The sequence below is a fragment of the Vicugna pacos genome, chromosome 6 (genome assembly GCF_048564905.1).
Source record: "Vicugna pacos chromosome 6, VicPac4, whole genome shotgun sequence".
NCBI classification, from domain to species: domain Eukaryota; kingdom Metazoa; phylum Chordata; class Mammalia; order Artiodactyla; family Camelidae; genus Vicugna; species Vicugna pacos.
The window spans coordinates 9,867,048-9,894,012 of record NC_132992.1 but is presented as its reverse complement, the minus strand read 5'-3'; the positions used below and the strand labels follow the sequence as shown (position 1 = coordinate 9,894,012).

The 26,965-nt window shown below is 41.5% G+C and overlaps 2 protein-coding genes and 1 non-coding gene across 12 annotated transcripts in view; 2 read left to right on the top strand and 1 right to left on the bottom strand.

The window, feature by feature from the left end:
* Positions 1–26,965, bottom strand: part of LOC116277994 (uncharacterized) — a 246,210-nt gene that overhangs the window by 86,220 nt on the left and 133,025 nt on the right. For 9 of the 10 annotated variants that reach the window (XR_012073273.1, XR_012073275.1, XR_012073274.1 and 6 more), the window contains exons 1-2: positions 13,008–13,217; positions 9,502–9,566 (exon numbers count right to left, since the gene is read on the bottom strand). The gene's annotated coding sequence lies outside the window, so the exon portion shown is untranslated. Of the gene's footprint in view, positions 1–9,501; positions 9,567–13,007; positions 13,218–13,802; positions 13,930–17,034; positions 17,121–17,610; positions 17,675–26,965 lie in introns of those variants that run through there. The other variant, XM_072962343.1, reaches the window with a different exon arrangement.
* LOC116278055 (U6 spliceosomal RNA) lies at positions 2,754–2,857 on the top strand. Its single transcript, XR_004187477.1, has one exon. It is a non-coding gene; the product is annotated as a U6 spliceosomal RNA (small nuclear RNA).
* Positions 4,418–26,965, top strand: part of LIPC (lipase C, hepatic type) — a 150,072-nt gene continuing 127,524 nt past the window's right edge. Inside the window, exons 1-3 of the mRNA XM_006210975.4 lie at positions 4,418–4,662; positions 20,616–20,711; positions 22,801–22,933. Coding sequence (XP_006211037.2) covers positions 22,849–22,933 — 85 coding nt within the window. The 5' untranslated portion in view covers positions 4,418–4,662; positions 20,616–20,711; positions 22,801–22,848. The remainder of the gene's footprint in view (positions 4,663–20,615; positions 20,712–22,800; positions 22,934–26,965) is intronic.

Sequence of the window (26,965 nt, the reverse complement as noted above, 5' to 3'; positions counted from 1 at the left end):
GGGAAGTCTTGAGTGAGTTCTCTGCTCAGGGACTTACAAGGCTAAAATCAAGGTGTTGCCTGGGCTGAGCTCTCATCTGGAGTTCTGGGGAAGAATTTGCTTCTAATGCATTCAGATTGCTGGCATAATTCAGTTCCTTGAGGCTGTAGGACTGTCTCCATGGCCTTGTCAGCTGGCAGCAAGGGATCACTCTTAACTTCAAAGGTGGCTCTCCATCCTCACACCTGGCCCCCTCCATCCTCAACACCAGCAACAGTGCACTGAATCCTTCTCGTACTTCCAGTCTCTCCAACTTTTCCTTCTACCAGCAACTGAAGAAAATTCTGTGCTTTCAAAGGGCTCCTGCATTAGATTAAGCCCACCCAGATACTCTGCCTTTTACCATGACCACAGGAGTAACACCAGAGGGTGAAGAGCATGAGAGCCATCCCAAAATTCTGCCTACTTTAGTCACCATTAAAGAAACAAAATCAGGATTTATTCTTGGAGTTCAGGATAGGGTCACCCTTCCCTGAATCACCATAAGGGCAGGGGGACTCCCAATCAAAACTGGGACTCTGAGAGCAAAAAACTGAAGGACAGAATGGCTGCTGGGTGAGCAACCAGGACTGGCTGGTTTGATTAAATTTTTTCTGTGAAACAGATGCTAACCCTGATTTAGTTATACAGTGGAATAACTTCTAGCTAGGGGATTTTTTTTTTTTAATGAGAACATGATGTGTAAGAACCACTGGCCAGGACAAGGATTCCTGCTCCATTTAACTTCCCCCACTCCCCTCAACCCTCACCACCCCTTCACCACCCCCACCTGCTCCTCAGCCAGCACTGTGCCCCCCACAGCGACTCATGAAGAATATGCTGACCAACAGGGAGTTTGATAGAGTTTCTTAACAATAAAAGTATTTAATGTGGCTAGATTTCTCATGTCTACTTTTAACCAGTTTGTATCTATCTGCTAGAGGTAAAGACAAAGGTTTATGGAAGGAGGAAGCCTGTCCCTCAAAGCTCACACAGAGTAGGTCCTAACACTGCCCATGGTGTCGATAACGAGCCTTTGCAGGCCTTTCCACTCCTTCTAAAGAGAAATCACATGCCCTCTTCTCTGCAGAGATGCCTTATTAACAGTTCTTTCGACTCATTGCTTTCTGTTTCACTGCCTTACATCTGATGCAGGTCGCCTATGTTTTTTTATTTCAATTAGTTTTCTCTGTTTTATGACTTCTATTTGGATTTAATTCTATTTTTTCCTCCACCAAAAAAATCTGAAGTCCCAACTCAGATGTCTCCAAGGAGCTTATGTGTGTTTGCACAAACACGGGAAAATCCTTAAGACCTGCAAATTGTCAACCAAGAACAGCTCAGTGCCTTTCGGAAAGCTTTACTTTCATGGAGGCTTGTGTTTACCTTTTATGTTAAGCGCTTTCAAGCCCATCTCTAGAAGCCCTTGCCTTACCAGGAGCCCTGCCCATTTGTTCTTGCTGCCTCCTTCATTCAGAAGAACCATCAATCAGTTTCTGAAACAAGGCAGCTTCTGTGCAGAATCAAAAGCCACCACATCACAGCTGATGGCAAGAGAATGCAGTGGGCATTGTTGTTTGTACACAGGCCTTCATCTCTTTGAGAAGAACCTCTGTTTGAAATGAATGAGGCAGACAAGAGGGGTGGCTTCAAAAGCAACTATCCTCCTCTGGGCTTTTCTTGTTGAAAGTCCTGAGCGGCACTGTTACTAGAAAGTAAAGAGAAAAAAAGGCCAACCTGAGGCAGGCTACAGGCTTCCTATACAAGAAACTCATACCTGGCCTCAGTCGGGCTGTGTGTCTGGACATTTTGCCTTTACTTTGTAGATTTGGGTTTGCAAGGTTAGCGTGAAAGAGGCTGTTTATTTTTTCCCCAGTGATTCTGCATAAAAAGTATATAAACTTCACCCACCCAGAGCCTAGCCCAGAAGGATGACAGGCTCCTCTCTTTCCTGGTGCTTCTTAAGGGTGTCACTGCTGGCAGAAGTAGTGCTGCCATCACTACTGTTGCCATGGTTATGGCTTCTGGACCAGGGGACTGGCTGATCCTCGGCCCAGCTCTTCCTCCTCGCTATTATCAACTCAGCAGGAGGCTTCCTTATTCCCCGGTCCATTTGGTATTTGGCTGGAATACTGGAGAGCACATAGCTTTCTGTGGAACTTCATGACCCTTCTGTAGGTCCTTCATGACCCTAATGTTGATTAGGACACAAAGTCTTGGGCTAGTGGGAAAGTTAAAACAGTGTGCGAGGCTTACCAAGACGATCATCCTAGTAATTGGCGTGAGGATCATCCCCTTCATCTTTTGTCTGCAGAGGGTCTACAGTGACTGCTTGAGAGCTCAGGGCAAATACCTAGCCCATGACTGGGAAGTGAAAAGGACAGTACAATGTGTATTTGATGTGTAACCTTAATCACTAATTCACCTTATTTTTCCCATCCTTACCTCCCCTACCTACATTTTCTTTTTAACGTCTTGCATTATTTGTATCTTTTTAAGGTGTCTTAAATTTTTCTGAAGCAGGACTAAATATAAAGAAAGTAAAAGCATATCCCTCGGAAATCCACTTGATGTTTTTGCTATTAGCACGGGAGGAAAAAAGGAAAAATGCTCTTCTGGCCAGCAAGGGAAAACTGCATAATGCAAAGCACCTAGAACACATACTGTGTAAAAGTCAAATGGAATAATTTAAGCATATATTTTCTGTTGAAGAAAAAAGTATATGTACATGGTGCTTGGTTTGGCAGCCTGTATTACTAAAACTGGAATGATACAGAGAAGATTAGCCTGGCACCTGCTCAAGAATGATACGCAAATTCATGAAACATCCCGTATTTTTAGATGTTGGTCAAAGGGTACAAAGTCCCAGTGAAAGAACGAATGAGGTCTGTCGACCTGATGCACAGCGTGGTGACTATAATTAACAATACTGTGTTATATACTTGATAGTTTTTAAGAAAGTAGATCTTAAATGTTATCACCAGACACACACAAAAAATGTAATTATGTCAAGGAATAGGGATGTCAACTAATCTTATTGTGGTAATCATTTTACCATGTGTACGTAAATCTAATCATCACATTGTACACCTTAAACTTGCATGTGTTATATATATCAATAATATCTCAGTAAAGCTGGGGGAAAATTGTCTCAACTACATGGAAAAAAATATATATATACATGATTGGGTTCAAGAAAACTGAATTCCTAGTACAATGGAGGGATAAGACCATGACATTCTAAATTCACAAAGCCCCTGAATAATTAGGAGACTGCCACGGGAAGTCACTCACACAAGAAATTTGGGCAGTCTTGTAAAGAGTAGGGTGGGCTGTGTTTACACACCATACCATCAGGGAGGTGCTTAGTGGGTTCTGAACCCCAGTTTCTTGCACACAGTAGAAGCTTTACAAGTATCTGCTGAATAAATGGAAAAGATAAGTTTAAAAAAAATTATGTCATGCTAAGTAAATTCACAGATAATCTTCAAATTAACCCAAGTAGAAATGATTTAGCAGCACCCAGAAAAGCGGATGCTATAAAGGGTTTTTAGTCCTTTTAATACTCTGAACAACCCTCTGAGGTAGATGTTTTTATCTCCACTTGTTTTAAGGTGAGGTTAAGGAAGGTTAAGTCATTTTGTGCCAGGCCATATAACCGGTATGTGAAAGACTCAGGATTTCAGCTCAGAGCTGATTCTAAAAACAGACTATTCCCTCAGTCTCCTCTGATACTTCCCAAGCTCTTCTCACATTAAGAACACAAATCTGAGGCCCCATCCAAGACACACTGAATCAGAATCTCCGGGGAGGGCCTTAGAAACATGTTTAACAAGAGATGAGATTATTATTATCAGGGAAGTTTAAGAAAACTGCTCTGTTGTATTAGGTGGGAAATGGACTCATCTCTCCCTCTGACTGATCAAACAGAAGCCATGAGAGATTTGAAGCTCCTGCAACTAAAAATAAATCATGTTACCCTGGAGTTTATCAGATTATAATAGTACAGGATAATTATTCCTCGGTTTGGTAATATAGCATTGTCTGATTTAAGGTTACCTGGACCCAGAAATACCAAGACCATCTTGGAAAGTTAAAAACGGGGTCTAGTTTAAACCTCAGACTTTCTTAGCTTTCCTCTCTGTCCCTCTTTGGTCCTTAGGAGCAGGCATGAGTGAGAATTAGATTGCAGTTCCTAGCAGCTGTAACAGATGCAGAGGTCCCAGCTGGGCAGGGGCTGGAAGGCAGCTAGAAGGAGAACCGCAGGCTGAGGAGCAGTCCTCGTGTCTGGATGCCCACCAGATGGCTTTCATTGGATGCGCAAGTTACACGATCCAGGAAGTAGAAAACCCAGCATTGCTTCAGTTTGTTTTTCTTAGTTTCAGTTTTTCCAGGCCTGATGAGAAGAAGAGCCAGGCCAACTAAGCCTCCGCTCCAATACCCGTTATGGGCGCAAACAACTTATCTGTGCAGCCTAAACACTTACTTAATTAAGTGGAAAGAAAGGCAGTGATTCCTGACAGGGCTGAATTTAAGTCAAGTTGTGAAACTCCACAGTGCAGCCAGAAGCAGAGACGGACGAGTTGAGCTGAAACCTGGGAACACGTAAGGGGCATTGGACCACTGCCTCTCAGCCATTTTATTGTAAGTCATTCGCATTATGTGAGAGAGAAATCTGAGACGTGGTTAGAGAAAAGGATGGAACTGATTACTCGCATTTTGGGCATAGATCTTTGTCTTAAGAACTTGCTTTATGTGCTGTTGCCAAGAAACTTGTTTTGAATGCTATTTCCAGGCACGATGTCTATAAAAGCAGATAATTACATTTATGTACATAATTGTACATATATGTACAATTACATTCTACATATAATAAGCTAATATGCTTTAATATAGTTCTATTCCTGAGTGTTCTTGACCTCATTTACTCTTCATAACAACTCTGTGAAGTTGGTACTCTTATTAACACGATTTTACAGTTAAGGTACCTGGGCCTCGTCACAGAATCATTAAGTAAGTAGCAGAAAGTCCTCAGTTCATAGCTGAGAACCCACCTCACAGCAGTACATCATCTGCATCCCAGTGGACTCCAGATAATTAGGCCATTCATTTCTTGAAAACCAAATTCCCACACTGGATTAAAATAGAAGAACCAACAACATGTTTGTTGCTTAAAGATAGGTATCCATAACAAAAAGATGCAGAATGCTAAAAACAAAAAAAGTCTTATCAAGGAAACTCACACAACAAAAAGAAAATAAAGTCCTATAAGTAGATTTTGAAGCCAAAAAAGTGGAAGGAGGATGCTAGGAGGCTCCTGATTACAGTGAAAAATATTAAATCCACAGTGAAGACATGGATTACCAAAATTATAAATGCAAAGAGAAAAAGAATAAATAAAAAACTATTGTAATGGGAGGTGTTAATTCACTATCAGACTAAGACAAAATTTAGACAATCTTACAAATTAAAGAAAATTAACAGACAAACATTTAGAAGACATTGAAGATCTGACAAAAATAGATATACATCTGAAAAATAACATGGACATTATGAATATTATAAAATTAATATGTTAGAACCAGTAGACATACTGAACTCAATAACAACATAGACTATATGTTTTTTTTCAGTGTATGGGGCAGTGGTGCATATATACTGACTCTCAAATAAGGCTCCAAAAATAAATCAAGATAAATAAATATGTCTATATACAAATTATACAGATATATTTTCTCACCAAAACGCAATAAAACTAAGTGTTAATGATATAAGTAAACACAATGAAAGGAGGCTTGGGCAAAATAGCGTTCTAATCTACAGCTTTGGAGGCAGACAGTTCATTATTTGGACTATAGCTTCATCTCTTACTGCTGTGTGACCTAGGCAGTTTATTGAACCTCTCTGAACCTTGGACTTTGCATCTAAAAATGTGGCTCTACTTTGAAAAGTTGTTATGAATATTACCTATAAAGTATGTAAAATAATATGATATGAAGACTTGAAGGCTAAAACCATAGATCACACAATATGACGTCATATTTTTAATATACTCATACTTTGTTTAACCAGGAAAAAAATCCAGACTTTCTGCCGATTGAAAGCACAAGTCTAGAAAATATGCATTTAAGTGCTAACAATGATTATCTCTATGCTTTGAAATTTTAGGTGATTTTTATCTTGCTTTATTTTTCTACTCTGAAAATATAGTGAGTGCACAATAAAACAATAATGAATATAAAAATAAATATGAACGCTTCTTCAGAATATAGAACAAGAAGAAAATAAACATAATATACTGAGTATCCTATAGGTAGGTCGTAGTTGCTGCAAACATGCAGCCTGTTTCACTTGTTGCCACTGTCATCTTCATTACTGTAAATTCTAGAATACTTTCATTTTCTCTCTCTCTCTCTCTATATATATATATATACACACAATACATATAATATATATTATAAATAAAATATAAATTTAAATAGAAATTAATTATAAATTTAAATATAGACTATATAAATTAATTTAAATATAGAGTATATGAATTTATGTTTATTATATATAATTTATACTACATATAATATATACTATAACTGTACTATATAGTGTATATATAAAATACAATATTGGGATAACTGGCAATTTGAATATGGACAATAGAATTAGAAAATCATATTTATCAATACAGAATTTTCCTTTTTTTTAATGGTTAAAATTTTCTGATTTTTATAAGGAAAAAAATGACTATCTCAGGAAATATACATTGAAGTATTCAGGTATGTATGTACATCAGTAACTTATTCTCAAATGGTTCAGAAAAAAATTCTATATGGAGAGCAAATGAGTGATACAGCAATCGGGGGAAACAGAAACAAACAAAATATAAAAAATGGTGAATCTGGGTAAAGAATGTACAGAAGGTTTTTACACTAGTCTTTTAATATTTCTGCAAGTTTAAAATTATACACAAATAAAAATTTACAATAACAACAAATAAATGGGTGACAACTTCTAACAACAGCAACAAAAATTCTCAACAACAGGATCAAGTAGAAAATTAAGAACATGAAAATAATTTTTGAAATATTATAAAACTGAAAATACCGCCTATCAAAAGTGAGGGGGGTGGACAAACCAAGGCTCAGAGGCAAAGGTGCAGATGGGCTTTTATGTTAGAAGTAAATGAACTAAGCATTGGATTTAAAATCTTATAAAAGGAAGATGTCAACACAAGAGAAAATACAATAAAATAATGAAGATTAAGGACAGAAATAAACTAGGCAACAGAAAATTGGTAGAAATAATAAATATATTTAAATGCTCATTCTCTGAAAAGAGTGTAAGATAGACTAAAACCCCTGGAAATATAATAAATAAAAGGTATAAATCAACAAAATTAAAAATAAAACTGGTGATTTATTTAACTATTGCTATAAATGATTTTAAAATATAAGTGACTGCCATGCACAATTTGTGACAATCAATTCAAAATGTTTAGCCAAATGGACAATATAAAATATAAAATTAGCAAAATCAGATAATAAAGACATGAAAATAATGATGGAGAAGGAAATTGAGAAAGTTACTAAAGAAATACCTTAGCCACCAAAAGAAATACGGTTAAACAAATTTACTGAATAATATTTCTATGACTTCAAGAAACAGATTTTTCCATGTTACAGTCCGTTCCAAAGCACAGAGAAACAAGACCTGATCCCCAATTCATTATGAGATAAACATCATCCTCATCCTCAGATTTGTGAAAAGTATCACACGTACACACACATAAACACACAGTCCTAGGATGGTGAATATGCACATGTGCCAATTCCAATACAACGGGTCTGAAAAAATTAGGAGTGGACTCAGGCGCATAGCAGCTTTTCCAAAAATAGTTGTTAGATAAGTGAATAAATGAATAATAGGTATATGAATAAAGAGATTAATATAGGTCAATTAGCATTGTCTACTGAGGGCATGAAAGGCAGGAATGGCTTGTACAAATCATCTGCCTGCTAACTTTTACCAGGCATCTCACCATGTCAGCCCCAATGAGCAGAGGCGGAAAAATCATTTTTAATTGAGCTCACAGAATGCAGCTATAACAAGAGCACAGGGTGACCCAAAAAGGTAAACTCTAGGAATGTGAAAGAGTGCTACAAATCACAGAATACCTTTCACAGAATTGCTTTTGGGGTGCGGGGTGATATTTAAAAGAAAAATTGAAGAAATGAAGACACTAAGGACTGGAGGGTGGCCATATACACTATCCCAAAATATGCCACTTTGGTGTAAGGATTGTTTTGAGTTACGGGCACTCGAAAAACAGCAGATGCTTGAAGGGCATTCTAATCACCCCTTTTCTCCCTAAAACAGCAGATAAAAACTCCCATGTGGAATATGCCCTCTCAGTATCAGGAGAAAAGAAATATTTTTCAATGGGGAATCAAAGCAGGGAGAATTCTGTACCAACAGACCTTGTTAAAATAATTTTTATCTTCCTTTAGTCTCTCTGCATAATATAGTTACTTTTTCCACAGTGGCCTCTCTTTGTTCAACCCAGTATAAAAGCATGTTAAGTTTCACCATTTATTTAGGTCTTTATTTCCTTGTGAGGGCTCGCCTGTCATGCAACACTTAGATAAATTGATATGCTTTTCTTTTGTTAGTCTGTCTTGTGTCAGTTTAATTCTCAAGTCCTGCCAAAAACTCCTAAGAGGATAAAGGGAAAACTATACCTCCCCTACAGGATGTATCTGAAGGAAAAGACTGATGAATCTGACTATGTGAAAATTTTTAATTTTGTTCAACAAAAGATTCATAAGCAATGTCAAAACACAATGCAAACTAGGAAAAGACTTTTTTTTACTGAAAAACACTAATGAACTGCTAGAAAGATCGGCAAAAGATGGGAACAAGCATTGTACAGCAGAGAAAATCTGAATGACCAATGGCACGTATAAAAAGATGTTCAACCTTACCGGTAATCAGAAAGATGAAAATTAAAACAATGAGATTCCATTTTACTTCCTTCAAACTGGTGAGAATGAAATAATCTCATACTATCACGTGCTGGTGATAATGTGGAAAAATTAGAGAAACATTCACATTTTGTTGATGGTGTGTTCATTAGTGTAACTATTTTGCAGAATAAATTGCCAGTATCTAGCAACACCAGAGAGAGACATATCTCACAACCCAGCAATTTCACTTCTAGGAGTAAACTCCAGAAGCTCACTTGTGGAAAATGCAAGTCCATTGTAACATTGTTTGTAAAAGTAAAAACCAAACACAAAAAAAGTAAACCACACAAATATCCATCAACAGGATAAACAATTTGTGATATACCCATATATTGGACTATTTAGAGCAGTTTTATCAAGAGATAAATGTCAAAAATATAAGACTGAGTGAAAAAACAAGCTGCATGTAAGCCTAATAAGTTGTAAACATATAAAATAATGCTCTATATTTATAGCCACATACCTATGTTGCAAACGTATACAAACGTAGATGAGAATCCTAGGCACCAAGTCAGGATGCAGTTGCCTCTGAAGAGGAGGAAACAAAATGAAAACAGGTACACAGGTATACAATTATTCTATTTCTTAACAAAAATAGGAAACATATACAGCAAAATATTAGGATCTGATGGATCTGGGTAGCAAGGTGGTACTCACAAATATTCATTATATTGTGTTTGAAACTATTAAAAAATTTTAATGAGCATCCAAATTTTAAAAATATATAAAAATATATAAACTACTATATAAAATACATAAACACCGTTTTCAGGTAATTCATAAAGAGAGAAAATAGCCAATAAAAACGGAGGTGATGATAAATTCATCTTTAACTCACTAGTAAAAAAAATTAAAATATACACATACCATTTCAGCTTATCAATTGAGCATGAAAGTTTAGAAATGTTAATAGTTAATATTAACAAGAAGGAAGATAAGGTGGGAGGGTGAGCACACACATTCACTGCTGATGAGGACTTAAAATGATATATTTACTTAACATGGCAGTATACGTGAAAAGGCAAAAAACATATGTACATATATTTATAACCTTCGCCTCAGCAATTCCACTTTAAGAAATTTAAGCAAAGGAAGTGATCAGAAATGGGGATCAAGATTTATGCTTAAGTATGTTTATACCAGCACTGTTAATAATAGCAGTATCTTAAGACACATGAGAGATAATAAAAAATAGAGGATTAAGCCAACAATGCTACATCTATAGAGTGCAATATGTCACAGCTGTTTCAAACAATATTTTAAGAGCATCTAATGCCACTGAAATATGTCATTAATATGTTGCTAAGACAAGTTATTAAAGAGTTTGTACAGTATGCTTGCAGTTGCTTTGCTTTTAAAAAAAATAAACACATAAACAGGAAAATAGTTTGGAGGAATCAGTGATAAGTCAGCAGTGCTTATCTCTGCATAGTGGAGTTATGGATCCTCTTTGCCATGTTCTTATTTTTCAATAACACACATTTATTGATTTTATAATAGAAAAAGTTATTAAAAATAAAGCATTTACCAAAATAAGCTTTGGTTGGTTAAAGATTTGACTATAAAATCTAATTATGGAAGAACTTGCAGAAAATTGGAAAAAAAGTGTTGATCACCTCTCTGGAGGAATTTTAACCTTCTCAGCTTTGAGGCTATTTAAATGATTGCACCACAAAAAAACAAACAAACAAAAAACACTGCTAAAGATTTTTTGAAAGAGGAAAAATATTTCTATCAAACATTACAAAGAATTAAGATCTATCAAAAATAGCTAATTCAAATTTGTTAAATAAAAGTCAAGATTCCAAAAGATACATAGGTAAAAGACAGGACCATTCCCATAAGGGAAAAACAGGAGACAAACAGTGGGGAAATGTTCATTTTCACTAGAAATCAAAGAAATGTAAATGAAAGCATTCTGGAGATGACAATTGACATATTCTAAAAGAATCCCCCGCAAAAAGTTGAATGCTAATATCCAATGATGGTGAAGCTGCCCAGAAATTGACTCATACGTTTATTTATAGCTGTATGGTTCCCACCCTTTAGCCAGAAATGTTACCACTAAGAATTTATTCTTAAGAAATAATTTGGCAAAAGCAGAAAGGTCCCTCCGCATCCTCCTGACTTCTACATGTTGCAACTCTCAGGGCTCATTCCTTTGACATCTTCTCTTTTCTGTCCTCTCACACTGTTCGGAGGATCTCACCCGTATATCCAGAGCTCTCTCCTTGTGGGTCTTCAGGGAGAAAACAGACCCAAGCAGAGATTTCTCTTGGGGGTTGGAGGATTTTGAAGGCAGTTCTAGGGCTCTGAACTCAGTCAAAGGTAGGGGCAGTGAAGACAGGAGGGGCCAGCAAAAAGGGTCAAAGAGATGCCTAAAATAAGCTTCACTGTAAAATTCCTTACATTGTTTATAATTAAACATCCCAGGCTATATCTGCTAGGGAGTAAGAGTGAGGTCCTCAGGAATTTTCTCATTGCAACAGCCCTCAGGCCACCAGATCTCAGCTACCCTTGACCCCAACCTCCCAAGCCTGCAGAAATGATTTTTCTTAGGTAGCCCATTCACATATTGACTTCCTTGCTGAAGTCCACGCAGGGGAGCAAAAGTTGCCACCCCAAAATGTCTCTTGGGCATGCAGATTATTTCGAGCTGAAAACAATCAAAGCCCAAAAGACTCAGGAAGAAACTCTGATGCCCCATAACTGCCTAAAAGAATTTATATAGAGGGCCAGTTTCCAGAACAGTGCTGTCACCAGAGATCTCTGCAAAGAATATGGGCTAATTGTGATGGGCCTGGAGATCAGAGTCTACTCTGTGTCCCACTGTCTCTGTGTGGCCCAGTAAACCTTTGTTTACCAAACACTTGCTTTTCCATTTGTCTCACGTCAATTTATTTCTTAGACCAGCCAGAAGAACCTCAGAGGGTAGAGGAAAATTTCTTCCTCCCCAACACTCATAAACCACTTAAGGTGGGCACCTCAGCACTCCCTCTGTGCTTCTAGGAGAGTCCCGACCTGCTAGGAACCACACCTTTCCCTCTGCCGGTGGCTGATGGCCACCCCAGGACCCTGTGATGATGACAGATGTCCTGCTCTGAGGTCAGGAAGCAAAATGGCTTGCATCCCCAAATCACCTAACATCTTTATGTCCCACAAATACACTCACCCCCTTAATACCCCAGTGTGGAGTCTCTAATTCACATGGGTCCTTTTATTGCTTAAGGATGTTTGGACATTTACCCTCCTTCATTCTCATGACCTTGTGAGGTGAGAATCACAGGTTTCACTATCCCCACTGGAGAAACATCACAGCTTACCCAAGGCAGAAGTGGACTCAAACCCAGATCTTCTACCCTCAAATCCACATCACTTTCCATGGCACCAAGTGTGGCCCAAAGTGGCTAGTGCAACACGTACTAACAGTCTACCATTTCTTTGCTCGTTTATACATCGCATGTGAAAAACGGACAAGGGAAGTTACTTTTCTACCAAGAGTTAAAACAAGCAGTTTTGCTCCAGAGATGATATGATAGCAAAAAGAAAGAGTCCCTAGAGGCAAGAAGCCCTGTGTAAATCTGACTGTGTTCTCCCAGCCCCAAGATCCCAATTACACACCGGCTGACCTCTGAGATCTAATCATCGCCATTTCCTAAGGCATGGAAAGCATGCTTCGCTCTCCAGAGTACCCCCTACCCCCACCCAGCTCAGCCTGACAGTCAGATTAGGTGATAGGAGTGGAATTGTGGAGTGAAAAATGGCATTCTCCACAGTATCACTCCAGTGGCCATAAATTTAAAGGAAGCCTAGACGCAGCAAGATTTCCCTTTTCCTTTCCCTGAACCTTGCCTAGAGGTAACCGTCCTTCCCCAGCCCAGCTCATGCAGAGCCAGCGCTTGCTCCACTGCCTTCTCCCCTGCAACACGCAGGCCGCTAAGGAAAGGGGAGGGCGCCTGTGGGGCTCACCTGAACAATCTGGCACTTTCTCAAGGCGTGAGAACTGAAAGCGGGGCCCCGACACGGGTCTCTCTTCCCGGGGCTGCTCGAGAGAATGAGACTGAGTTTGGTTCAGAAGCCAAGGAAACCTTTCTTCTTTGGTTAGAGAAATGGAGACCTGCTAGTTCACAGTAGAGTCCGCGCTCCCCCGGCAGGCCCGCAGCGGGGCCGCCTGACAGGGCTGGCGACCGCAGGGAGGGGCGCGGGTCTCACTGCGCAGGCGCAGGCGCAGGTGCGAGGCGCCCCGCGCAGCGTCGGCACACGGCCCGCGTGCCAGCTTGAACTGCGGCGTCGTGCGCGGGCCTTCTGCACGAGGCTCGCGAGCCCAGGTGACAGGGGCAGCAGTTTCACATCAGGAACTGCGTGTGAGGCCTCTGCACGAGGCACCCTAAGAGGAAGTGAAACTAGTCTAAGTACAATGGAAAAGAAAAACAAAGATTAGATTTCATTTTATTACTCAGATTCTATTTTTACTTCATGGGAATTGTTAATGGGCTTTTGCTGACAACAGGGTCAAATCCATGCAGGTATCTTGACCTGGAAACATCCAGGAATTCCTTTTTGTAGTTCAAGAGATCCTCTCTCCACCCTACCCAAAGGGAGAAAAATAAACTTCCCAAAGGTAGGTTTGCACCAACTACTCTGGAAAGAGCTGTTTGGTCAATTTTCTCTGGTGCCTGGTACACACTGCCCCCCAGGGCACAGACTTTCAGCCCTTGGACATGACCCCTGGGGTCTGAGGACTCAGACCAGGGATAGACTTACCAGTGAGTTCCTAGTCCTGACTCCTGAAAGTCACCTCTCCAGGCGGTGGGTCCTGTCCCCAGCTCTCCTGGAAGGACCCCCTCTGAGGGCCTTTCTCATATTAGAGTCCATTTTCTCTGCCACTGACCTGAGAAAAGGAGCCACATTTTTTCAGTTTAAATTCAGGGTGATGGGAATCACTCAAAAAACAAGAAAGCAAATTTTTTTTTTTTTTGGAGAGTGCTTTTTAAAATTATTTTATTTAATTTATTTTTTAACAGTGGTACTGGGGATTGAACCCAGGACCTCATGCATGCTAACCACGTGCTCTACCACTGAGCTATACCCTCCCCCTGGAGAGTGGGGATTTTTATTTTTTAATACAAAGGAATGCATAACAACTTACACAGTTTCTTTCAAAATCAAGACCAGAAAGGATAGACCCTCTCTACACTTTTTCTGAAAAACACTATAAATAGTTCCATTCTTTGTTATTAATAGTCAGTTAAATGGGCAGAAAAAGAGACAGGGAAGGAACATGTAAGGGTAGGAGAAATAAAAAGCTCGATGAAAAACTATAATCAATACAAATAAGAAGAGCCAACAGGTATTGTTCTGGGCACTGTGCTAAGCACCGTCCATGGGTTGTTCTCATTTATTCTTCCCCTAAACCCCATGGAGTAAAAAAAAAAAAAAAAAAAAAAGTACTGTCCCTATTTTAGAGTGGAGAAACTGAGGTACAAAGATTTTAAATAATTATCCTGCTAATGGGGCTAAAAAATAGAGAAGCCAGCAAGGAAATCCAGTCCTCTGTGACAAAGCCCTTACTCAAGAGACAAATACCAAAAGAGACAGTCTTTCCTTGGAAGGAACCTTAACCTGTTATCTTAAAGTTCTGCAGCTGAATACTTCCTTTATCACTTCTTAACAATAGGAATTACAGGGGAAATTTTGTGCTTCAATAGAAAACCATACACTCCCCACAAACCACACAACCTTCCTGGGTTATCTGATTCTAGCGTCCACTGCCCTTGAGGCATTTTACAACTGTGTGCATTGTAGATAACTAACAGCGATGTGAAAGGCAGCCTCTGTGCTGTCCTATACAAGTTCCAGCCACTTCCCTGCCATTTGCCCATTCATTTCAACATCGCTTTATCCACATAAGTTTGTGGGGTTTTTTTCTTCTCCTTTGAATTGGTTATAACATCCTTACCAGCTTCCTCATTAGTGAATTAAACAAAATACTTACCATAGATTCAATTTTATATCTGAATGAGAGTTATGGTTTTACTTTTTGAAAAAAATATTATGTCTTAACAGAATTATCAAAGTATGTCAAAGCACCTCATTGTTGCCTTCTGCAGGACCCTTCGGCATGACCTAACCCAAATGGTTTTAAGAGTAACTGGATGACTGTTGCTGGTCTGTAAATCAGGTCTTTTGTTAGTCTTGCCCTGACAATTTCCTGCCAAACACTCTGTTCTGTCCATGCCAAAGATTCATGGGTGAAGACTCCTGTCCCCTCATCTTGGCTGGTCTTTTTCACTGTTGACTGGAGAAAGTTAATCTATGTATAAATTATGTAATTCCATCCCACCATAGTGTCTCCATTACGTCTATCTTCTGCTGTGATTCATGGGCTGTTTCAGGCTACCTCCAGTAAACAGCTGAGAAAGGCTCTAGAACATTTGTTTTTAAAGTAATAACAATAAACACGTGGTCTACACCTTCATCAGCAGTTCCGGAGCACAACACAACTCCATTTTTTTTTTAACCTTAGATCCATTCTCGTGGCCAATTCCTACTGCACTTGGCAGGACTAATTTTTGTTGTATGTGCTTTGAATTCAGACAAACATGGTTCAGATTTCATTCCACCACTTACTGGAGTGTGGATTTGAATGACTCAGTAACCTCTCTGAGCTTCAGTTTCCCTCTGTGCATAAAGGAAATAATCATACATGCATCATCATGGGATTGTTCCCGAGGCTTCAGTGAGATCTATGGGAGTTGGCCCCTGAACTGTTAACCCCTGACTTCTGGGCCTGCCTAGGACTCGATGACTAACCATGACAACAAGATACCCTGTGAAAAATAATGAGTCACTAGCAGCACTCGAAGCAGATCACTGGGAACTGATTTCTTTAGCCAAGGACTTCGTTGGCTACCCTCAGAAGGCTTTTAGGAGATGACTGGGTGTTTTGGAGCAAGCACCAGCTGCTGGAGAGAGGCTTGGGCCGCTTCGATCTGAGTGATGCCCTAGTCCTGCCTGATAGCGAGAATGAGGACTGTGCCCCTGGCTGCCCCATAGTTGGAAGCACTGGGATTCAGAGAAAGAGAGCTGCTGTGCCAATGGCCCGCCTTCCCCAGCTGTGCCCTTGGTTTGCTGCAATGAGCCAATTCAGTTCATATCTTGGTTGGTCTCCCCGAGGAGCCGAGCATGATCACCCCTCAGTAAGCCCAGGCAACACCCGAAGCACCTGGAGGATGTAGGCACAGAGTCCATTCTATGCCCACCCTCTTTCCCACGGAGGGGAAAGCCCTTGTCAGACTTTAAGGAGGCAGCAATGGTCTTTATCTGGCTATTCAAAACCAAGTTAAATCTTTACCTCCCTTTGCTTTACAAGCATAATGCAGAGACAAAAGGTTTTCCATTCTACTGGAACTACTAACATCATAAAATGCATTGTTGGTTCCAGAGTATCCAGTCACCAAAAAAAGACAGCTCTGGTTTTTGTGTTTTGTTTGTTAGTTTCACTGTTCCACAAAACAGCAGCTGAAATTCTGATAGGGAGAATAAATGGGCCCGCATAAAGCTGAAAACATAAAAATAAGTGTAGAAGGAGACCTCAGTTCTTTATTCCCTAGCTCTTCACTTCAGATTTTGGGAGTGAGTGAGTATCAGTTCAGAGGGACCTAGAAGTCCTCAGATCCAGTCTACAGAGATTACATAGCCTTACACAAGGAATCTCAGAGTCTCAGTTTTCTCACCTGTAAAATGGAAGAAGTAATTTTTATTTCATTTGTTACAAAAACCAAATGGCTCTGAATGTGCCAATAGTTGTTACAAACACATTCCATATAATAACCATTTCACCCTCACCCTTCTGTTTACAGATGAGAAAACCCGCGCAAAGAGAAGTTACATTATTTGCAGGAGGTCACACAGCTAGTCAGAGGCAGAGCCCATGCAGAGGTTACTCTGCAAAGGTTAGTCAATGCAGGCATGATGATCTTGGACGAATACATACCTGCTTGAAATGTTTGAAACACTTCATTCTTTCACAGTTTTAACGTCATCCACAATCTTGTTTTCACCTTTCATGTGTTTACTTGTCTTAAAAAAAAAATAAAAAGTAACAGATAAGGAAAAGGTTAGGCCTCAGGCCAACCCCCTTTCCAGTAAGGACATGTTCCAAGCCAGTTCAAAGAAGTGTCCCGACTTGTTTTTACTGTAATCCCACATGGTACAAGAATGTCCACACAGATCGATCTGTGACCCAATAAAAGCTTGTTCATTTTTCTGGTAGCAGCCTGGCTCCAATCAGGTGTAGGAGAGGACAGTTATGTTCCAAGGACTTGATCCTGCATACTTCACAGATTTCATGTAGGGAGTGGAGTGGGGTTGAGGTGTAGGAAAGAAAGCTCAGTGCAGTCCTGAGAAAAGCCAGAGATTAAGTGGTTAAGAAATCACACCCTGGACTCAGGTGGCCCTGATTTCCCCTACCTCAGGTTTTTCCTGGTAAAATACAGTTTTTCCCTAGTTCTTCATCTCTTAAATCCCAACTGTAAAATGAGAGACATAATAGCAGCAATCGAAAACTTACTGTTTCCACTGCCCTTTTCTTGGAACTCCACCAAGAGTCTGCCATTCTCAGGTATCCCCGGTGTCTGATGAGGAAAGCAAGAAAAGCTGATTTGAGAATATAAAACCCTGTTTCTCTCACCACAAAATGTCACCTTGATCCCCTGGCTTCTCCCTCCTGGGACTTGCTCTCTTTATCTCTATAAAATATTTTTTCTCCTGATTAACTTTCTTATCACCATTACACTAAAAGAAAAGGTTACATCCAGGTCATCAAAGCCCAGCCTCTTGAAATCTCTACTTCTTCAAGAAGATTTTCAAATTAAAAGAGAGCATGAACTGGGCAATTCTTAGGGATCTGGTTATAAGACCTTTAGTTTTTGTTTTTTCCGGTTGAGGTACTGGGGATTTGAACCCAGGATCTCACGTGTACTAAGCATGCACTCTATTACTGAGCAATACCCCCCCCTCCACCGCTGAGACCATTATAATTTTGGATTGAGGATTGCAGATGAGAGCAAGCCCTGGGCTCTACCACTGTGGGCAACGTGGATAACTTTGCTGGAGGCGCCAAGGGTCATGTTCATGGGAAGTGAAGAGTCCTGCAGTAGCTGCTGAGCTTTCTGGAGTGTGGAGATGACTCAATCCCACTAATGGATCTGCTGACTGTTCCAGTGCTTTGATGAGATCCCCACATTATAGTCAGGTCCCTGAGGCTCAGGGGCCACCGTGTCCCTCTACAGCAGTCTTCACCCACTTTTTTTATTATGTTGAGACATGTTCCCTCTATACCCACTTTGGTGAGAGTTTTTATCATAAATGGGTGTTGAATTTTATCAAATGCTTTTTCCGCATATATTGAGATGATCATGTGGTTTTTGACCTTTCTCTTGTCAATGTGATGTATCACATTGATTGATTTGTGTATGTTGAACCACCCTTGTGTCCCTGGGATGAACCCCACTTGGTCATGATGTATAATCTTTTTTATGTGCTGTTGGATTGTATTTGCTAATATTTTGGTGAGGATTTTTGCATCTATGCTCATCAGTGATATTGGTCTGTAATTTCACCCATTTTTAGTAAAGCACCTTTATCAGTTTGAAAAAATTTTTGAATTCTCCCCCAAAATATATGGGTATATTTATCTGCTTATAACTTATATAGCATTAATATATTACATAGTACTATATACAAATGTTATAGTGTAAGTATATTATAAACATTATATATACATAAACAAAATTTTCTAAGGTGGTGTCAGTCTGTTTGGGCTGCTATAAGAGCATAGCATAGACTGGGTGGCTTATAAAATGTATCTCTCACAGTTCTGGGGGCTGGAAGTCTAAGATCAAGGCACCTGTAGAGTTGGTGTCTAACGAGGAACTCAGAGATGGCCATATTCTCATTGTAACCTCACAGGGAGGAAGGGGGCAGGGATCTGTTTGGGATTCCTTTCATATGGGCGCTAGTCCCATTCATGGGCTCTGGCCTCGTGACCTAATCACCTCCCAAAGGCCCCACCTCCATCTACCGCCGCCTTGGGGGCTAGGTTTCAACCTATGAATTTTGGGGGGACACAAACATTCAGCCTCTAGCAGGTAGTGTAAGAGAAATCTGAAAGACCTATCATTTTCCTCTTGTGCCCCAACAGATCATTCAAGCGTCACCCTGAGGCAATGGTTCTCAAAACTGTGGGTGACCAGGAATAATCCGGAGGACTTGTTTCAAATGCAGGTTGTCGGGGCCCCAGGCCTGGAAGTGCCCATTCACTGTTCCTGGGACGGGCCTGTGGCTCCCTCTTCCTGAGCTCAGGGCTGACTCCGATTGCAACCCTCAGTCAGATTTGGGAACCACTGATCCAGCCCGTTCTGTTTTCCTACCCTTTTCATTTTCGGCTAAAATTTTGTCACTGTGGTCTTACTGTTTATCTACCTCCTGGACACCCCCTTGACCCCCTACATGAATTAAATGCTATAAAAATAGTAAGAATAGTTGCCATTTATCATCTCCTGCTTGCCAGGATTGCTATGGGCTTTACCCCTTCACCTCACCTCCTTTAACCTGATCAGGTAAGTATACCTAGTCCCGCTACACAGACAAAAAATCCAGAGCTCAGATCACTAATGTCCTGCTCTAGGTCACCCAGGCAGTAAGTGATAGGCCAGGGACCTTAACCTAGATCTTTCTAACTCCAGAGCCTGGATTCTTGACTACTAAGCATATTGCCTACAAAATAAATCACTATAATTTATTGGAATTCTACTCTGAACAAAGCACTCGGCTGGGCACTTCACGTACAAATTTCCAACACTCATGACAGACCCATGCTCGCAGAGGTGTGAATCTCAGTCCACAGATTCTGATGTGGAAGAAATAGCATTATTTTCTATAACCCATCTGAATTATGACTCCAAACTCCTATTTTTCAAGCCCTCCTGGATTCCTTCACCTTACCCCCCCTGCCAGTTTGAGACCAGACACAATACCCAGGCCTGGGGTTAGGGGTGAGCAGCTGGTCCTCTGCCATTAGTCCACATAGGGGACCACTGACTGAGGGGCTGGTCCTCCCCATCTACATGACCTGTCGGCACCAGCGCTGCCTGTTGCCCCCATCCCACACCAGGCACAGGGGCATCTTTTGCCCCACTGCTGACACACACACAGACGTTTCCTCTTTGGCTTCTTACTACCTCTGGAAGCAAGGAACCGGCCCCCTCTGTCCCATAGACAAATGTCCCCCTCCCCTACCCACTTGCAAAGCCCAGCAGACTCTCCTTCTAGTGATGGGGAGGTAAGGGTACTCCTTCCTTCACATCCCTTTAAAACATGTTCAGCTTTTTGCTTCTCTTTGTTGGTTGGAATTCACTTACCCTAGGTCCTAAGGTTGAGAAGACAAAAGATTTAGCCTTCTCTCTACTTTACCCTTTGTAAGAGGGAGGGAGAGTGTGCAGCAGAGGTTGGGAGAAATATATTAAGTTGACACCTCAAAATATTATCTCCAGCTCATGGTATCTTATTTTACAGGTGAGGAGATGGAATTCATTAAGGTTAAATAACATTTTGCAGCTAGCTGATAGTAAACCCCGGATCCTGGAGGCACTTGGATTCACTGGTATCTTGGTGAGTTAATCTGCAGGCTGAGATGGGGGCACAGTTGGTTCCCGGCAGTACTCAGAGGACAAAAGATGAGGTGGACCCAGGGGAGAGGAGCCCAAAGTGCATAGTCAGCTGGTTTTAGGTTCCAACTTTCTGGGAAATAAGAAGTGGAAACTTTAGTTCCTGCTTAACCGTGCAAAGTAGAATGGAGCCAGCCAAGGAACCAGGGCAGAAGCCTCTGCTCAGAAATGATGCATCTGACCGGACGGTCCCCATGGTGCAGTCCTCTGGAAGGAGGTGCAGCCACAGGACAGCAGTGTTAAGGTTTGCCCTAGGGTCAGCCTGTCCAAACTTCTGGTGGTCTTGTCAGTCAGTTTCATACGGGCAATGGTCACCATGTTACCCAACTGCCTACTCAGTATTTCCACTTAGATGTCTAAGAGGCATCTCAGGCTCCACGTGGCCAAATCTGAATTCCTCATCTTCCCACTCACCAAACCTGCTCCACTCACAGCCTTTCCCACCTCAGCTGATATCAACAGCACTGTCCCTCTTGCTCAAGCCAAAATCCTTGAAGTCATCTTCTACCCCTCTCTTTCTCCACATCCCAGGAGTCAGAAAATCCTGTTGCATCTACCTTCAAAACATATCAGCACCCATCCACCACTCCCCAATTCTACTCTTACCATGCTGAACCAAGCCACCATCACCTCTCACCAGTCACTGCAATAGATCTCCCCCACTTGTACCCCTGCTCACTAATAATCTGTTCCTAGCCTTGCAAACAGAATGGTCCTCACAAATGTAATACAAAACCGTGTCACTCTTCTGCTCAGGCTGGTTCCCCGTATCTCATGTGAAAGTCCCAGTCCTTATGATGACATCTCCCTAATCACTGACCTCCATGCAGTCTGTGGAACATACCAGGCATGCTTCTGTCTCAGGGCCTTTGCACTGGCTGCACTGGCTGTTCTGGCCACCTAAAGCTCTCAAGATGTTCACAAGGGCAGCTCCCTCAAATGCTTGCTCAAAGTGCAACTTTCTTACAAGGCTCACCTTGACCATTCTATTTAAAATCACTACCTCCTTCAACCCCCTTAACTCAGTCATACTTTTCCTTTTTCCATAGCTCTGATTGCATTCTACCAATCTACATCATCTCTTACTTATTATGTCTATTATCTATTATCTGACACCTCCCATCCCCAATGGTACATAAGCTCCACAAGGACAGGAATCTTGGTCTGTTTTGTTCACTTGTATATCCCAAGTGCCTAGAACAGTGCCTGGCACATCGTAGGTATGCAAAAAACCAAAAATAAACAAACAAAAAAAAACTGAACAAATGAATAAAGTTTAAATAAAATAGAGACCCAAAGAACACTATAAGAGCCATACACAGAAACATTTTCCCTGCCTGGTTCTGCTGCATGTCCTTACTTCTCAGTCCTCTACACAGCTGGAGCATTAATTAACACGGAGGAGGAAACAGGATGTTTACTCCAGGGGCCCCCGGAAAAGGCATCCAGTTCTGCATCTTTGCTCCTCCATCAGCCCCTTCTTACACTAAGGTTAGAGGTTTTCTGCCACTTTCAGCTCTAGAAATATTGCCCACAACTCTCTGACCACAGGCACCAGCAATTTTGCCCAACTCAACAGAAAACAGACCCTCTGGGCTCTCCTCATAGCAGAGTCTTTTTCTCTCTCTGGGCTTAGCCTGCAGTTTGAAACACTGCTGGCAAGAGCCTGCCTCCCCTTTGCAGTGCTGTCAGAGAGAGACCTAGGCAACCATGTGGGAGCCACCTACCCCTGACCTTTGACAGCATTTCCAAGCACAACACATTAACAAAATTGATTAATTTGGAACTATGACCTTGGCCCGAGAAGGTTAGAATACATGACAGAATATTTTAGTTTCAAAATGTATCAGAATTGGAAAAAAAACAAACCCTTTGGTAAATCAACCTTTTTTTTTTTTTTTGGTATGAGATATAGTCAGATTTGGGATTACAGGTAGCGAGGAAAGTGAACACTAGAAAACGTGTTTAGAAGGTTAATTATTAATGAGCAGTCTTCCCTAACAAGGTATCAATAGACAATCTGGTCTCTTTAGCTTCAGAAATTAGCAAGAAGACCTCGGACCCTGGCTGAGACAGGAAACATGGAAAATCCCCTGTGTGTCTCTATTTTCTTGATTTTGTGCATCTTTATCCAGTCAAGTGTCCACGGACAAAGCCTGGAACTAGGTAAGAGCCTGCCTTTTCTCCGGAGATGGGCGTGGATTTTCTTTTTTAAATGTTTGTCACAACGAATGTAAGCGTTCTTGACTGTGTGGGACAGAGCTTGCTTCGTAGCACACCAGGTAGCTCTGTCGGTGGCACCCCAGGTCACAAGGGACTTGCAGCCGTTTGTAAGCAGGATTGAAATTGTAGGAAACCACTCTGGGAGTAAAAGTCTTCTCCAAGTGCTTGCAGCTAGCAATGAAGTCTTCGCAAATCCAATTCAGAAAGTCAGGCTGAGGTTTCTTTGGTGGAGCATACTCTGAAGGAGTTTCAGATCTTCCTGAGAGTTAATTTGGCGTCTAATTTGCAGTTGAGGGGCACAGCTTGCAATGAAATGCTCTGCCTTGCTGAGACTGTCTAATTGCTGGCTCTTTCAGAAGAGTCCTCTTTCCAGTCAGGTCTAAAACAGAGCTATCACTGCACATTTTCCAGACTTGGCCGTTTCTGCCAAAGTTTTACTCTGCGACTGAGGAATCCAATAGCAATCACGTCTGTTTGGTCTCTAAGTTCACAAACTAGATTGATGGCCAAAGAGATCCAAATGCTTGATCAGGTGGGTGGATTCCAGGTTCCTGGCTAAGCAGCGCATTGAATTGATCAATGATGCATATGATGTGAACTGGACTGTTTGGTCAAATGACACTGGCGTTTGGGACATTGTTTTTGTGCTGGTTACTAATGAGGGGCTAGAAACTCTAAGGGAGAGGCTTAGATTTTTCTTTCCTCCAAGACTATGCTTGGAGGGACTTCCAAAAAGAATTAGGAGCTTACTACTCAAAGATGTACCTGAAAATTCCAAAACCTCTTTTTCTCCTTTAAGAAAAAGGACTGTTCTTTGTATTTCACTATTATTTTGTATCCTAGGTCGGTTGATAACTTACTAGCAGTATTTATTATCACCATCCACTGAGCATTCTGCACGTCAACCACAGTGCTAATTACTTTCCATACATCTCACTCATAAAGCCATGTCCAAAACAGATAATAATAACTTAGAGCCATGCAGGCAGAACTGCTGATGAACTTTATTCCCTGAGTTCGCAGGGATATTGCTGAAGAGGCTTTCCTGCCCTTTGGCCCAGAATGTTTTTCTTAATTTTTTAGTGAAGTACAACATATATCTAGAAAAGTGCTTATGTAGTAAGTGCTCAATGAATTTTCACAATTTGAGCCAGCATCCCAGAAGCCTCCCTTGCATACCCTTGTGCCTTAATATAGATTATCTTGCTTCTGGGGCGGGGGGAGCTTTTCAATAATGTAAACATACAGTACGTGCTCTTTTGTTTCTGGCTTCTTTCATTCAATATCACATTGGTAAGGTCCACCCACGCGGCTGCATGCGGTGGGACTTGCTCATCCCCGTCCCTGCAGCCTTCCGTTGTGCGCCTATACCTCCCTTTCCTCATCCGTTCTGCTGCTGACTGGTCCAGACTCTGTTTCAGTAGAGGCTTGGGAGCTGGAAGCCCTTAGAGCCAAGGTGAAGGTTGAAAAGCAGGACAGCCTTTCCCAGTTGCCAGGTATTGTCCAGATTTCCCTCAGCAAATCCCATGCTGGTCAGCTACTGCTTTCCCAGGATCTTAGTTTGTCCAAAAGCTGAGGGAAGCAGCCACAGTTAGTGGGCAGGTTCCTCGGGGATGAGGATCAGAGTCAGGGGGCCTCCTGCTCCCTTGACAGCAGAATGTCTCGACAGAATTCCTTCTGCAAGGGGTGGACCAGATCATTGTGCACGAGGCTGGTGCGACGTCTTCTTGGGCTGCTGCAGGGAAGCAAGCATTCCACAGTGGCGCCCCAGAAGTCTGAGTATCTATACCTCATAGGATAGTTTTACAAAGCACACCCCCCCAGGGACATTCGGCAATGTCCAGAGACAGTTTTGGTTGTCAGTACTGGAAACAGAGTGCTGTTGGCATGTAGTGGCGAGACACCAGGGATGCTGTTAAACATCCTACAATGGACAAGATACTCCCACAGCTATGAATTAGTCAGGACAAAATGTCAACAGAGCCAAGGCTGAGAATGCTTGGTCTACACCAAGATCCAACTATCACCAGTCAGGGGCCAGGAAGGACTTCCTCCTCCACCCTGGCCCTCCCAGCTTACTATTTTTTTTAATTATTATTAGTGACATTGCTAATGGACCCACTAATGTACTGTGCATCCAGTACATGCCGGACATGGCACAAACATTTCATCCCACCCTCTCCTGTGGTCAAGTCAGCCGGCAGCAAAGCGACTTCCCGTGGCTGTTCAGGGCAGAGCAGGGAGAGGCACCTAGAGCTTGGTCTGCCTTCCTGAGGCTACAGGCATCTCCCACCATTGTGCTCACATCCAGTGATTTGACAGCCAGAGATCCATTCCTAGAAATGCATTCTGCTTGCTTCCTCCCACAGGGGAGGCAGCTTCCGGCAATGCCCACCCATCAGCACCAAAGGGAACAGAAGACGGCGAGCCTCCTGAAACCCCCAGGACACAGAGCTACCACCTCACTGCCTGAGGTCCACACTCACCTCACTGGTGTGGCCGGTGGCGGGGGGCAATGCTGCTTCAAATGCTGGCAGTTGCTCCTAGACCCTGGCAGCCCTCACCTTCTAGTGGTACCCCTCCATTGGTGTCCACCACCATTACCTACGGGTGCCTACCCCATCCCTCCAGTCCCAGCCACAGCTTCCAAATCCTGGGAGCAGCCGAAGCCCATCCGTTCCATCACTCACTCATTGAACAAGTGTGCAAAGGCATCTGCCGTGTCTAAGGCAGTGCGTTAGTACAGCAGTTCTCGAAGCTTCTGGTCCCAGGACACCATTACATTCTCAAAAATTATTTAAAATTTCAAAGAGCTCTTTTTTATATCGAATACAGCTATCAGTATTTACCAGATTGGAGACTAAAACCGAGAACATTTTAAAATTTTGATGCTTTTAAAAACAACATACTCATCATATGTTAACATGTATAACATGATATTATGAGAAATAACTTGTATTTTCTAAACAACAACAAAAAAGTGAGTCAGAAGAGGGACATTGGTTCACAAAGAAATTTTGCTAATTTCTTTAATGCCTGGCTTAGTGGAAGTGGCTAGATCTTCTCACCTGCTTCTGTGCTGAATCTGTTGTGACACGTTGCTTCATTTGAAGTGTGTGAAGAAAATCAGCCGCACGTACAGGAAAAGGGAGGACATCCTCAGAGACCCTACCTGGGCCCACACTCAGAGCTGCTGCATTTGTGCAGGAGACACACTGTGCAACTGTGGACTACACCAGCAGTCCTTGCCCCCAGCTAGCTTACTGTCACGTCACCGGTGGACCATGGGTGGGGAGGTGGGAGCTGCCCACCCTAAAAGCTGGCAATAAGGGGGTCATTGTCCATAGAGTGTAAAACGATTAATACAACTTACTAAAAGCTGGTGTCTCTTTCATTATCACAATTCTATATAATGCCAGTGATAAAAAAAAAAATAAAACCCCTTCTCCACAAAAATAGCTTTTTGGTCACAGCTGTAAACTTCTGTGGTTACTGTTGAGTTTTATTAACATATATGTAAACTTCAAATGATCGCAGTTTTATTCCTTCTTTAATTAATGTTCTCCATCGACATCAATTTAGAGACCTCCCAGTTGTGCAGCTGGCCCCTAATAGTAGTGGACTGTGGCACGTGCTCGTTGCAAATGTCTAATGGTTCAGAATCCTCCCAACTCACTTTGGTCGTTTTATGTTTCCAAATCCCATAGTGCTTACTGCCTGTTTTTGCATTAACAGCGGATTCAAAATTTAAAATGATACCATAGTGATTGTAAAGACAAAGAAACAGAACCTGAGAACTTCAATTCTGTTATCCTATGTGACCACTTAGAGTTTTTCGTGTTTAAAAGTTAAAAACAGTCAAATAGATTTTACGGTGAACTGTGGGGGTGTGATATTTTGTTTGGTAAGTCAAAATTTTGGTTCTTGCAGGAAATACTTCTAATGAACTTGAGTATCTTTAGAGTGGAAATGTAT